The sequence below is a fragment of the Microcaecilia unicolor genome, chromosome 1, assembly GCF_901765095.1.
Source record: "Microcaecilia unicolor chromosome 1, aMicUni1.1, whole genome shotgun sequence".
NCBI classification, from domain to species: domain Eukaryota; kingdom Metazoa; phylum Chordata; class Amphibia; order Gymnophiona; family Siphonopidae; genus Microcaecilia; species Microcaecilia unicolor.
In genome coordinates, this window is record NC_044031.1 from 21,262,047 (window position 1) to 21,275,200 (window position 13,154).

Here is a 13,154-nt window from a genome sequence, read left to right on the forward strand (position 1 = left end):
TCTCCCACGACCCAAGGGCTTGCATTTGGTCATTTCTGAGATGGGCGTCCTCGGTTTCCATTATTGCCAAAAACCAGGGACGACCATCTCTAAGGTTGACCTAAATGTTGAGATTTGGGCATCCCTGACTGTATTATCGAAACGAAAGATGGCTGCCCATCTTGTTTCGATAATACGGGTTTCCCCGTCCCTTCGCCGGGACGTCCTGCGAGGATGTCCTCAGGAAAACTTGGGTGCCCCGTTCCTGTGAGCTGGAAGTATCGATATGTGGGTGTAAGCATCCTTCAAGTCCAGAGAGCATAGCCAATCGTTTTCTTGAATCATGGGTAGAAGGGTGCCCAGGGAAAGCATCCTGAACTTTTCTCGGACCAGATATTTGTTCATGGCCCTTAGGTCTAGGATGGGACGCATCCCCCCTGTTTTCTTTTCTACAAGGAAGTACCTGGAATAGAATCCTAGCCCTTCTTGCCCTGGTGGAACGGGCTCGACCGCATTGGTGCTGAGAAGGGCGGAGAGTTCCTCTGCAAGTACCTGCTTGTGGTAGGAGCTGAAGGACTGAGCTCCTGGTGGGCAATTTGAAGGTTCGGAATTCAGATTGAGAGTGTACCCGGACCGGACTATTTGAAGAACCCACCGATCGGAGGTTAAGAGAGGCCACCTTTGGTGAAAAAATCTTAACCTCCCCCCGACCGGTAGATCGTCCGGCACAGGCACTTTGATGTCGGCTATGCTCTGCTGGAGCCAGTCAAAAACCCGTCCCTGGTTTTTGCTGGGGAGCTGCAGGGGCCTGCTTCAGTGCACGCTGCTGACGAGAGCGAGCGGGCTAGGGTCGAGCCTGAACCGGCTGACGGGAATAAGAAGTGTACTTACGGCCCCTAGAAACGTAAGGAGCACTTCTCTTTCCCTTAAAAAACTTCCTAGAGGTGGAAGTGGATGCAGAAGGCGCCCGGTGGCACAGAGAATCCATAGCATTATCACGCTGGTAGAGATGATCAATCATCTCCTCAACCTTATCTCCAAATAGGTGATCCCCCCGGCACGGGATATCTGCTATTTTCTGCTGAGTTCGTTCCTCCAGGTTAGAGGCACGCAGCCATGAGAGTCTGCGCATCGCTATACCTTGGGCAGAAAATCGGGATACCACATCACAAGTGTCAAAAACGCCCCTGGACAGGAACTTGCGACTCGCCTTCTGCTGCCTGACTACTTGGTGAAAGGGTTCGGCTTTCTCCTGTGGGAGTGCGTCTACCAAACTCTCAAGTTGCCTCACAGAGTTCCGTAAATGAATACTCATGTAGAGCTGGTATGATTGGATTTTGGCCGCGAGCAGACCAGCCTGATACGCCTTCCTCCCAAAAAAGTCCAGAGTTCTATACTCCCGCCCCGGGGGCGCTGAGAAGTTCCTAGAACTTCTGGCTCTTCTGAGAGCGGAATCCACCACTGCTGAATCATGGGGCAACTGAGCCCGCATGAGACTGGGTTCCCCGTGAATCCGGTACTGAGATTCAACTTTCTTAGGAACGATTGGGCAAGAAAAAGGCTTCTCCCAGTTCCTCAACATCACTTCCCTGAGTGTCTCATGGAAAGGAACTGTGGCAGAAGATGTAGGTGGAGATGGATAGTTCAAAACCTCAAGCATCTTGGCTCTGGGCTCGTCCACAATTTCCACAGGGAAGGGGCTGGCCTCAGACATTTCCCGAACAAGAGAGGAGAAAGACAAACTCTCGGGAGGAGAAAGCTGTCTTTGGGGCGAGGGAGTAGAATCAGATGGGATGCCTTGAGAATCCTCACCAGAGAACTCCCCACGCATTTCATCATCATCTGATGAGGTATTATCAGATGGGGCTAAAAGCTCAGACAGAGCTGCCCGAATCTGAGCCCGCCTCGACGAAGAGGCCTGACGACCTCGATGATGATGTCGAGAAGTCGACGGCCCCTGAGATTCCGGTGAGGCTTCCTGCACCGATATCTCCGGAGAGCCGACCCGGGATGTCAATGACACCGGCACCGGAACCGGTGAAACAGACCTCACCACGGGCTGAAGGCCTGACGCATGAGCTTCCGGCACCGGCGACACCAATACCCCCGACGCCGTTGGCACCGGCATCTCTGAACCCATCGACACCGGCACCGCCGGCACTGTCGGTACCGATAACCTCGGCGCCGGTTGCCACTGCTGCATCATTTCCATAAAAAAAGGAAAAAAGGCCTGCATACGCTCATCGAGAGTTGCTGCCGGAAGATGCTGGAGGGTCGGTTGGGGCAGTGGAGGCGAAGTCTGCTGAAGTTGCGGAGTGGGGACTCGGCTGTCAAGGGACCCACGCGCCGGCACTTCAGTAATAGAGGGAGAGCGATCCTCTCGGCACCGACGCTTCTCGGGTATCGAATGTATCGATGACCCGGAGCTCTCGGTGCCGTGATGTGAAGGAGAATGACGACGGTGCCTCTTGGCCTTTGCCCGACGTCGAGACTCCTCGGCACCGGAGAAGAGGACGTGGAATCCACACGCCTCTTCGGGGCCGGGTCCGATGCAGGGCGGTCCCGGGGGGTCTGCAAAGCAGGAGGCGCCGAGGCGGGTGGAGACCCACTCGATGCATCACTGCTCCCAGCGTGCATCGGTCGTTTGGCAGCCTGTCCCCGGTCTCCCGGTGCCGATGCTTCCTTTGACGTTGACCTCGATGATGCTGACTTCGACATCGTCTTCGACAGCACTGACTTCACCGGCGCCGACGTCGACGACGTCAAGGCACCGGGCCCAAAAATCTTCTCCCTTTGGGCATCTCGAGAGGGAAAAGTGTCCGCTTTTTCATCGCGAGACACAACTTGCAGCCCTCCGAGCGGTGATCCGGCCCAAGGCACTGTAAACACCACGAGTGTGGGTCAGTGCTGGAGATGGCCCGATGGCAGTGGGCACAAGGCTTAAAACCGCTGGGCGTCTTGGATGACATGACAGGAAAAACAGCCCCTGCCAAATCAAAAGACGCGATCGTGTCGTGAAACAAGAGGACACAAAAAAAAAAAGAAACCCGAACGAGCGATTTAAATAAAATCGCAGACTAAAAGGAAAGAAAACTTAATAAACGAAAAACATAGTAACATAGTAGATGACGGCAGAAAAAGACCTACACGGTCCATCTAGTCTGCTCAACAAGATAAACTCATATGTGCTAGTTTTTTTGTGTATACCTTACCTTGATTTGTACCTGTGTTTTTCAGGGCACAGACCGTATAAGTCCGACCAGTACTATCCCCGCCTCCCAACCGGCTCTGCCACCTCTGCCAAAAGAACTAGGAATAAACTAAAAAAGGATACTTTTCTGTAGAAATTCTTCACCTCCGGGCTCAGCAACACGACGAAGAAAACTCTCATCGTGTCACCTCTTGACGCGGAGAAGAAAAAACTGAGGAATGTGTCCTCGCGGCAGGCGGGAAAAGGGACGCACGCATGCGCAGTGCATCCGCCCGCGCGGCAAGGGACATTTTCAATTTTCAAGAAGACTTTGCTAGAAAGTCCTCCGGGCCAACGTGACGTCACCCATATGTGAGAATATTAGCCTGCTTGTCTTCAGAGAACACTCAGCCTCCTGCTCTGTCGGCACAGACTGATGACATCACAAGAGGGCGGAGCTTTAGACTGAGACCTAACCTCTTTGAGCTGAGTCTATTCAGGGACGCTTTACTCCTTTTAGTGCCGAATGGTCCACGGGGCGGGTAGAGTAGAAGGGTCCGCCCCCTACCACGGATAAGGGAGAAGACAGACGTGGAGTAGGAGTTTACTTTCAGCTCCTCTTGACCTCAAAATGTTTCCAGGCCGGTAGAGAGCCTGGGTTAGAAACCGTGCTCTGAAGAACAAGGAGGTTAGATTGCTGGACAAGAACAAGAGAATGGCTGCAGGATTTGCAGCTCAAGTAGGAGGTGGCCAATAAGGGATGAAATACCTTCTGCCTGTTTATCTACAGATGGAAAAGCTCTGCAGCCATTCTCACAACAGTATTTTCAGGGCCTGGTTCCCTTCCTTCATACTTTCTTCATAAGCCCCAGGGACTTTTTTTTTTTTTTACTTTTTACAGCAGGACCACGTATATGCAATCGGAATTCCATTATTTGCAATAAGTCTTTTACTATGGAGTTTTAAAAGTTTTCTGATGGAATCCGGGAAGATCCAGCTGTATCCGTGTTTTACCTTTCAATAGCGGCATTTGCTATTGTTTTGAGTGTACTTGTAACTCCGCCTACTGGCTTCAGTCCATATAATCAGAGTTGCCAGGTGGGCGGTTTTATGCCAGTGGCGGTGGGAAAATTTCGCCGGCCGCGAGATGCGATTTTTTTGGGCGGTTTTCCCGTCGCCGCTGTGCGAGTTCGGCGTTTTTTTTCCGGGGCTTCTATTGGTCCAATTCGGTCCAATAGGAGCTTTTCCGGGGCTTCTATTGGTCCAAATTAGACCAATAGAAGCCTTTCAGTGGCGGGGTGACGTCAGGGATGACGTAAAAGGGGGCGGGGCTAGTTATGCCGGAGACGGGTTTGGCTACGGGCGGTTTTTGGGCGGGTTTACGCTCGTTTGGGGCTGGGAAAATTTTTCCCAGCTGGCAACCCTGCATATAATAGGAAAGATAGCTTTGTACCGTCTCCTGTTCTCAATCTAACCTCCTTGGTTTGAGGTTTTTCGACTCATGTTGGGCGCTCACAAGGAGGTTTAATAGACAGGAGTGGAAGTGAGCCTATCTAATTCACTGTAATTAAGGAAGCGGTTAATCTCTGTTTCCACTCCCCCCGCACAGCCGTCATTGCTGTTCACTCAAAACAAACCTTACTGCTGCATCCACGTTGGCGCTCTATATTGTTGGTAGCATTTGTATATTTCATCTCTCTTATATTTCCAAACACGCTGACGTCTGCAGTACACGGCATGGATTGGCCGCTGTCAAAGACAGGACGCAAACTCAACCGCCTCCCTCCCTCCTCCCTTATCCGTGATAGTGGGCGGATTTTTCTGCTGTACCCGCCCCATGAACCATTCTGACCAATCAGCACTAAAAGGAGTAGAGCCAAGAAAAAAACTGTCCCTCAACTAAAGCTCCGCCCCTCTTGTGATGTCATCAGTCTGTGCAGAACAGAGCAGAAACGTGCAATCTTTTTTCTTTGTTCCTTTAATTTACAGGTTAACCGTTACCAGAAACTTCCTCCTCCAAATTTCAGCTTTTGCTCCCAGCACTGCAGGAGGTAAATCAGCTCCTCTTTCTCAGTCAGAGAGAGCCCCAAATTAATTTCTAATCCTGCAAAAGCAGAGTGTATAAAATAATGAGTGGAATGGATCGGGTGGATGTGAAGCGACTGTTCACGCTATCCAAAAATACTAGGACTAGAGGGCATGAGTTGAAGCTACAGTGTGGTAAATTTAAAACGAATCGGAGAAAATTTTTCTTCACCCAACGTGTAATTAGACTCTGGAATTCGTTGCCGGAGAAAGTGGTACGGGTGGTTAGCTTGACGGAGTTTAAAAAGGGGTTAGATAGATTCCTAAAGGACAAGTCCATAGACCGCTATTAAATGGACTTGGAAAAATTCCGCATTTTTAGGTATAACTTGTCTGGAATGTTTTTTCGTTGGGGGAGCGTGCCAGGTGCCCTTGACCTGGATTGGCCACTGTCGGTGACAGGATGCTGGGCTAGATGGACCTTTGGTCTTTCCCAGTATGGCACTACTTATGTACTTATGTAGAGAATAAAATGCCAGCGTTCGGCAGACTTTATCCTTGCTCCAATATGCACCAGGATGAATGCAGAAGATGCTGAGTGAGTTTCTGGTTTGTATTTCAGATGCGAGTGACGTTTGAGGACATCGCTGTCTCTTTCTCCCAGGAGGAGTGGGAGTATTTAGATGAAGAGCAGAAGGAGCTTTACAGGGAGGTGATGAAGGAGAATTATCAGACCCTGATCTCACTGGGTAAGGGATAATTTTCTGTTTTTATTAGCAGTATCTGAGTATCATTATAAAGCCAAAGAGCAAAAAGTCACACGGAAAATCAAATAGGTTTATTCTCAAAAATAAAATTATATAGAAACTAGTAAAAAGGCCCGTTTCTGACACACATGAAACGGGCGCTAGGAAGGTTTTCCTCGGAGTGTGTATGTTTGACATAATGTGAGAGAGAGAGGGTGAATGTGGGAGTGTGTGAGTGTGACAGAGTGAGACTGGGTGCGAGTGTGTGAATGTGTGTGTGTGTGGCTGGAGGGGCTTCCTCCTTCCCTCCCTGTTCCAGGGGCCCTCCTCCCTTCCTTCCTCCCAATTCCATGGTCTTTTCCCTCCCCTCCCTCCCTCCCTATTCCATGGTCGTTCCCTCCCTCCGAGTTCCAGGGTCGTCCCCTCCCCTTCCCCCTCCCTCCGAGTTCCAGGGTCGTCGTCCCCTCCCTCCGAGTTCCAGGGTGGTCCCCTCCCTCCCTCCCTCCGAGGTGGTCCCCTCCCCCAGAGTTCCAAGGTGGTCCCCTCCCTCCCTCCGAGTTCAGGGTCATTGTCCTCTCCCTTCCCTCCCTCCCACGGTCGTCGTACCCTCCCCTCCCTCCGAGTTCCAGGGTCGTCGTCCCCTCCCATCGAGGTGGTCCCCTCCCTCTCTCCGAGTTCCAAGGTGGTCCCCTCCCTCCCTGTTCCAAGGTGGTACCCTCCCTCCCTCTCTGAGTTTCAGGGTCCCCCTCCCTCCCTTCCAGGCCCCCTATCTCCGAATTTAAAAAGTCATGTCGGACTTACTAAGTCGGGGTTACGTGGTCCGGAAGTAGTGCTAAAAGCTGTGCAGGCTCGGCCCTTCTCTCGATCACTGTCTGTCTCTCAGCTGTGGTCCTGCCCTCATTTCCTGTTTCTGCAAGGGCGGGACCAGAGCTGAGAGACAGACAGTGAGCGAGAGAAGGGCTGAGCCTGCACAGCTTTTAGCGCTACTGCCGGACCACGTAACCCCGACTTAGTAAGTCTGACATGACTTTTTAAATTCGGAGGCAGGGGGCCTGGAAGTGGAAGGGTGGAAAGGAGGGACAGAGGGGGGGACCCTGGAACTGGGAGGGAGGTTAGGAAATGGTTTTTTTTTTAAGTAGTTTTTTTTTTTTAATTTTGCCGTTGTGTAGCCGGAGAAAGATGTGCACACGTTCTAATGTCTCTGGTGACGTCAGCTGGTGGTTACGAATGCAGCCATAGACATTGGAACGTTGGGAGTGCAAATTATTATATTAGAATACTATCACACTCAAATTGATCACATCAATGAAAAAATAGCCAGTAATTCATAGTCTCTCCTCACAAACTGGCAGCAGCTATTAATCACAGGTTAAAAAAAACCCCAAACCTCCAGTATCTATCTTCTGTTAAACCAGTCAAGTGTATTAAGCAAAACATCTTTTCATGGCAGTGCTTAAGCTGCATAAACAGTGAAAATAACTTGAAATACAACTGTCAATGTTCACAGTCTGGTAATTAAAATATAGGTTAGGTGGGGAGAGGGAATTTCCTGGGTGGGCCTATAATGCTAATATCCATATATAGGCAAAATGCCCATTTATGAACGTGACGCCTAGCAGTAATTCAACAATATCCCACTAGAGGTCACAGTGGTATTTTGAGAGCTGGAATCACCAAGGTGGGAGCGAGTGGGCATCATGTCTGCCACACTAGACCTGAGGGTCCTCCCCACCCTAGGTAAGTCCAGGGTGTTTGATGGGGGTGGACGTTTTTGGGAGTTCTAACTGGGGGGAGGGGGTTGATAACATATGGGAGGATTTTCTGGGGGTTCTTGTATTGTGGGAGATCTGTCAGAGGGGTTGTGAACCAGTGGGGCTGTGGGAGTGCTGTGCACGGGGGGGGGGGGGGGGGGGGGGGATTTGATGCTGTTTACAGGGTGTACATGGGTTACATTGCTGCAGGTCAGAAGCTGTACACGGGGGAGGATGTATTTCTCGGGGGCGCTTTTTAGAGGGAACAGCAATTTTAGAAAGCTGCTTCTGTGTGGGGGGATATCGATCTCTGTTTGTTTTCACCATGTGGAGCTTTCTAAAATCACTGTTCTCTCTAAACATGGAGGGACTTAAAATGTTTGGTCCAGCGCCTCTTTTTACGAGAGGCTGTATGTTTGGCAGAACTTCCTATAAAATATTGTGGGAATTCTTCACGTGTTGACTTGAATGTTTAAATTCCCTTCTCTAATATGTAATTTCACTGCAAACCCCGCTGAAACAGGTCACTTAACAAGGGGAGAGTGCACTTTCCCTTTCCTCTTAAATAGGCCTGACACCACCAACCAGCCATTTTCTCCTTCTCCAAATCCCAGCGCCCAGATCTTTCTCCCTTCCTTCCTCCTTACCAGTACTTCCCCATACCATGCACATGGATAGAAAAACATAGACCCCCCCCAACCACAAACAGGCAAAACGGTTTTCCTTGGCCATCCACATGCAGCACTTTTCCCTCCCCCTCCCCCCCCCCAGAGGCAGTATTTTCGTTCTAGCCCATCTTCCCCAGAGGCAGCATAACTTTTTTCCTCTTGTCCCCCTCCACTGACAGCACTTACCCCAGGGGCAACTCATAGCAATCTGCAGCCTGAGGCTAGGAATGAGGTGGTATTCCCCCAGGCACCCAAAAGAGAGGGCCCCCTGAAAACTCTGATCAGGAAGGAAAAAAAGAATGCAATTTATATATTCCTCAGCAATACAAAAAAAAAAAAACCCTGCCAACATTGGTTATACTCAACAAAAATGATCTAAGTTAAATTATGTTGCCTGGAACTCTACTATTAAAAGAAAAATACTGACCCCTGACTCTGCATTGTCACAGTGTTAAATGCAAGCAGGTGGAAATATTTTTTCACTCAACGAATAGTTAAGTTCTGGAACTCTTTGCCGGAGGATGCGCTAACAGTGGTTAGAGTATCTGGGTTTAAAAAAAGTTTGGAGAAATTCCTGGAGGAAAAGTCCATATTCTGCTATTGAGGCAGACATGGGAAGTAACTGCTTGCCCTGGGATTTCTAGTATGGAGTATTGCCACGATTGGGTTTCTGCCAAGTACTTGTGATCTGGCTTGACCGCTGTTTGGAAAATAGATGGACCATTGGTCTGACCCAGTATGCCTACTCTTACGTTCTTATGTATTCTGCATCCACAGGAGCCTTCCTCATGCATCAATGGGTGCAGAGTGAACTAGAGCATTTCTACCAGCTGTGTTCCCAGATATTCAATGCCAGGCCATGTTCAAGCACTGGAATTGAATATCTGGGCATATGCAGTCGGCTAAAGCAGAGCTGGTTAAGTGCTTTATCCTCTTTCAATTCACCAGACAAAAATATTTAGATTGTGATTATCGACTCAGGAACAGCACACGCTCCTTCCACTGCCAGACACGTTGTTTAAAGTAGATGGGTTTTTGTCTGCGTGATAACTATATAAGATGTTTAGACCACTGGTGTTAATTCATTTTGAGTGGCGTGGGCCCTTGCCCCAGAGCTGCTTTATGAAATAACACAAAACCCTGCAAAAAGACACTCAACCTATACAGAAAACGTAACACACCATAACAGCCCTAACCCACATAGTGCAATAAATATTACACTGGGCCCTAGAGCACCAATATACCTGCTACGGGGAAACTGGAACAACAGACAGTACATGGCAGCAGAATCCTTCACCTCAGTTGCACATGCAGAATATGGACAGACCCTCACCAGATACAAAATAGGGGACCACAAAAAAACAACAACATGCAGACAAAAACTGAAATGGAGACCCCCCCCCTCGCTCCAACCAAGAAAGCCAGACTACAAGCAGGGGCAATACTGTTAAGAGAGAAACAGAAATGTACATTTATTTATTTATTTATTTATTGCATTTGTATCCCACATTTTCCCACCTTTTTGCGGGCTCAGTGTGGCTTACAATACATTATGAATAGTGGAAATACAATTTGTTACAATTTAGGTTATGGATTACATTGTGAAGATTTGACAAGATGAAATCAAAATCATTAAGGAATTAGTCAATTGAGAAGAACAATGAGACAGTGGAAGGAGAGAAAAGAAATTAGAGGCGCTATATGAAGTATGTGGTGTACATTTTTCTGTGAGTAGAGGTATGAGTGTGGTGAGATTAAGGGTTGAGAGTTCATAAATGGATGTATTAATGTATTACTGAACAGTGAGTGTGAGCTTTATGTGTTTTGGTTCTTTCCGTAAATTTTCTCAAAAAGATGTGTCTTCAATGACTTGCGGAAGTTGGTTTGTTCATAGATCGTTTTCAGGTTCCGCGGCAGTTTGTTCCAGTACTGCGTGCTCATGTAACGTCTTGTATTTCAGGCCCTTACAGTTAGGGAAGTGGAGGTTGAGGAACGTTCGGGATGATCTTTTAGCGTTTCTTGGTGGTAGGTTTATCAATTCAGACATGTAGGCTGGGGCTTCACCTTGAATGATTTTGTGGACTAATGTGCATACTTTGAAAGTAATGCGTTCTTTGAGTGGGAGCCAGTGTAGCTTCTTTCGCAAGGGTTTTGCACTTTCATATTTTGGTAGTCCGAAGATAAGTCTGGCTGCTGTATTCTGGGCTGTTTGAAGTTTCCTCAGGATTTGTTCTTTGCAGCCTGCGTATAGTGAGTTGCAGTAATCCAGATGGCTGAGTACCAGGGATTGTACTAGGCTGCGGAAGACGGATCTTGGGAAGAATTGTCTTATTCTTTTCAGTTTCCACATGCAGTAAAACATCTTTTTGGTTGTGTTGTTTGCATGGGTTTCGAGTGTTAGGTGGCGGTCAATGGTAACTCCAAGGATTTTTAGCGTTTCTGAGATTGGAAGGTTTAGGTTAGGTGTATTTATAGCGGTGAATTCATTCGTGTTGTATTGGGAGGTAAGTATCAGGCATTGAGTTTTTTCTGCGTTTAGTTTCAAACGGAATGTATCTGCCCAGATGTTCATGATACGTAGACTTTGGTTGATTTCATTGAAGATTTCTTTGATGTCTTGTTTGAAAGGGATGTACAGTGGTGGAAATAAGTATTTGATCCCTTGCTGATTTTGTAAGTTTGCCCACTGACAAAGACATGAGCAGCCCATAATTGAAGGGTAGGTTATTGGTAACAGTGAGAGATAGCACATCACAAATTAAATCCGGAAAATCACATTGTGGAAAGTATATGAATTTATTTGCATTCTGCAGAGGGAAATAAGTATTTAATCCCTCTGGCAAACAAGACCTAATACTTGGTGGCAAAACCCTTGTTGGCAAGCACAGCGGTCAGACGTCTTCTGTAGTTGATGATGAGGTTTGCACACATGTCAGGAGGAATTTTGGTCCACTCCTCTTTGCAGATCATCTCTAAATCATTAAGAGTTCTGGGCTGTCGCTTGGCAACTCGCAGCTTCAGCTCCCTCCATAAGTTTTCAATGGGATTAAGGTCTGGTGACTGGCTAGGCCACTCCATGACCCTAATGTGCTTCTTCCTGAGCCACTCCTTTGTTGCCTTGGCTGTATGTTTTGGGTCATTGTCGTGCTGGAAGACCCAGCCACGACCCATTTTTAAGGCCCTGGCGGAGGGAAGGAGGTTGTCACTCAGAATTGTACGGTACATGGCCCCATCCATTCTCCCATTGATGCGGTGAAGTAGTCCTGTGCCCTTAGCAGAGAAACACCCCCAAAACATAACATTTCCACCTCCATGCTTGACAGTGGGGACGGTGTTCTTTGGGTCATAGGCAGCATTTCTCTTCCTCCAAACACGGCGAGTTGAGTTCATGCCAAAGAGCTCAATTTTTGTCTCATCTGACCACAGCACCTTCTCCCAATCACTCTCGGCATCATCCAGGTGTTCACTGGCAAACTTCAGACGGGCCGTCACATGTGCCTTCCGGAGCAGGGGGACCTTGCGGGCACTGCAGGATTGCAATCCGTTATGTCGTAATGTGTTACCAATGGTTTTCGTGGTGACAGTGGTTCCAGCTGCCTTGAGATCATTGACAAGTTCCCCCCTTGTAGTTGTAGGCTGATTTCTAACCTTCCTCATGATCAAGGATACCCCACGAGGTGAGATTTTGCGTGGAGCCCAGATCTTTGTCGATTGACAGTCATTTTGTACTTCTTCCATTTTCTTACTATGGCACCAACAGTTGTCTCCTTCTCGCCCAGCGTCTTACTGATGGTTTTGTAGCCCATTCCAGCCTTGTGCAGGTGTATGATCTTGTCCCTGACATCCTTAGACAGCTCCTTGCTCTTGGCCATTTTGTAGAGGTTAGAGTCTGACTGATTCACTGAGTCTGTGGACAGGTGTCTTTCATACAGGTGACCATTGCCGACAGCTGTCTGTCATGCAGGTAACGAGTTGATTTGGAGCATCTACCTGGTCTGTAGGGGCCAGATCTCTTACTGGTTGGTGGGGGATCAAATACTTATTTCCCTCTGCAGAATGCAAATAAATTCATATACTTTCCACAATGTGATTTTCCGGATTTAATTTGTGATGTGCTATCTCTCACTGTTACCAATAACCTACCCTTCAATTATGGGCTGCTCATGTCTTTGTCAGTGGGCAAACTTACAAAATCAGCAAGGGATCAAATACTTATTTCCACCACTGTATATTGTTACATCGTCGGCGTAGATATAAGGGTTAAGGTTATGGTTTGATAGGAGTTTTGCCAAGGGGGTCATCATTAGGTTGAAGATGGTTGGTGAGACAGGCGATCCTTGTGGTACTCCACATTCAGGTGTCCATGCAGCAGACGTGGCTGAGTTTGATGTGACTTGGTATGAACGTTGGGTTAAGAACCCCTTGAACCAGTTTAGGACATTTCCTCCCATGCCAAAATATTCAAGTATGTGTAATAGGATTCCGTGGTCTACCATGTCGAAGGCACTAGACATGTCAAATTGTAGGAGGAGTATATTGTTACCTGTTGCAATCATTTGTTTGAATTTAGACATGAGGGTGATTAATACTGTTTCTGTGCTGTGATTCGATCGGAATCCTGATTGGGCATCATGCAGTATTGAGTGTTTGTTTAAGTAGTTGGTGAGTTGTTTAGTTATCACTCCTTCGGTTATTTTGGTTATTAGTGGTATGGATGCTACTGGTCTAAAGTTGGTTATTTCCCTTGCGCTTTTCTTTGTGTCTTTGGGTATAGGGGTGAGTAGAATTTTTCCTT

General features: G+C 48.0%; 2 protein-coding genes across 2 annotated transcripts in view; one reads left to right on the forward strand and one right to left on the reverse strand.

The window, feature by feature from the left end:
* The window catches only part of LOC115463276 (zinc finger protein 271-like), a 972,359-nt gene that overhangs the window by 149,399 nt on the left and 809,806 nt on the right, over positions 1–13,154 (reverse strand). The window lies entirely within an intron of this gene.
* The window catches only part of LOC115459995, a 112,242-nt gene that overhangs the window by 70,546 nt on the left and 28,542 nt on the right, over positions 1–13,154 (forward strand). The window contains 2 exon segments of the mRNA XM_030189859.1: positions 5,164–5,220; positions 5,817–5,943. Of these exon segments, the coding sequence (XP_030045719.1) occupies positions 5,164–5,220; positions 5,817–5,943 (184 nt within the window).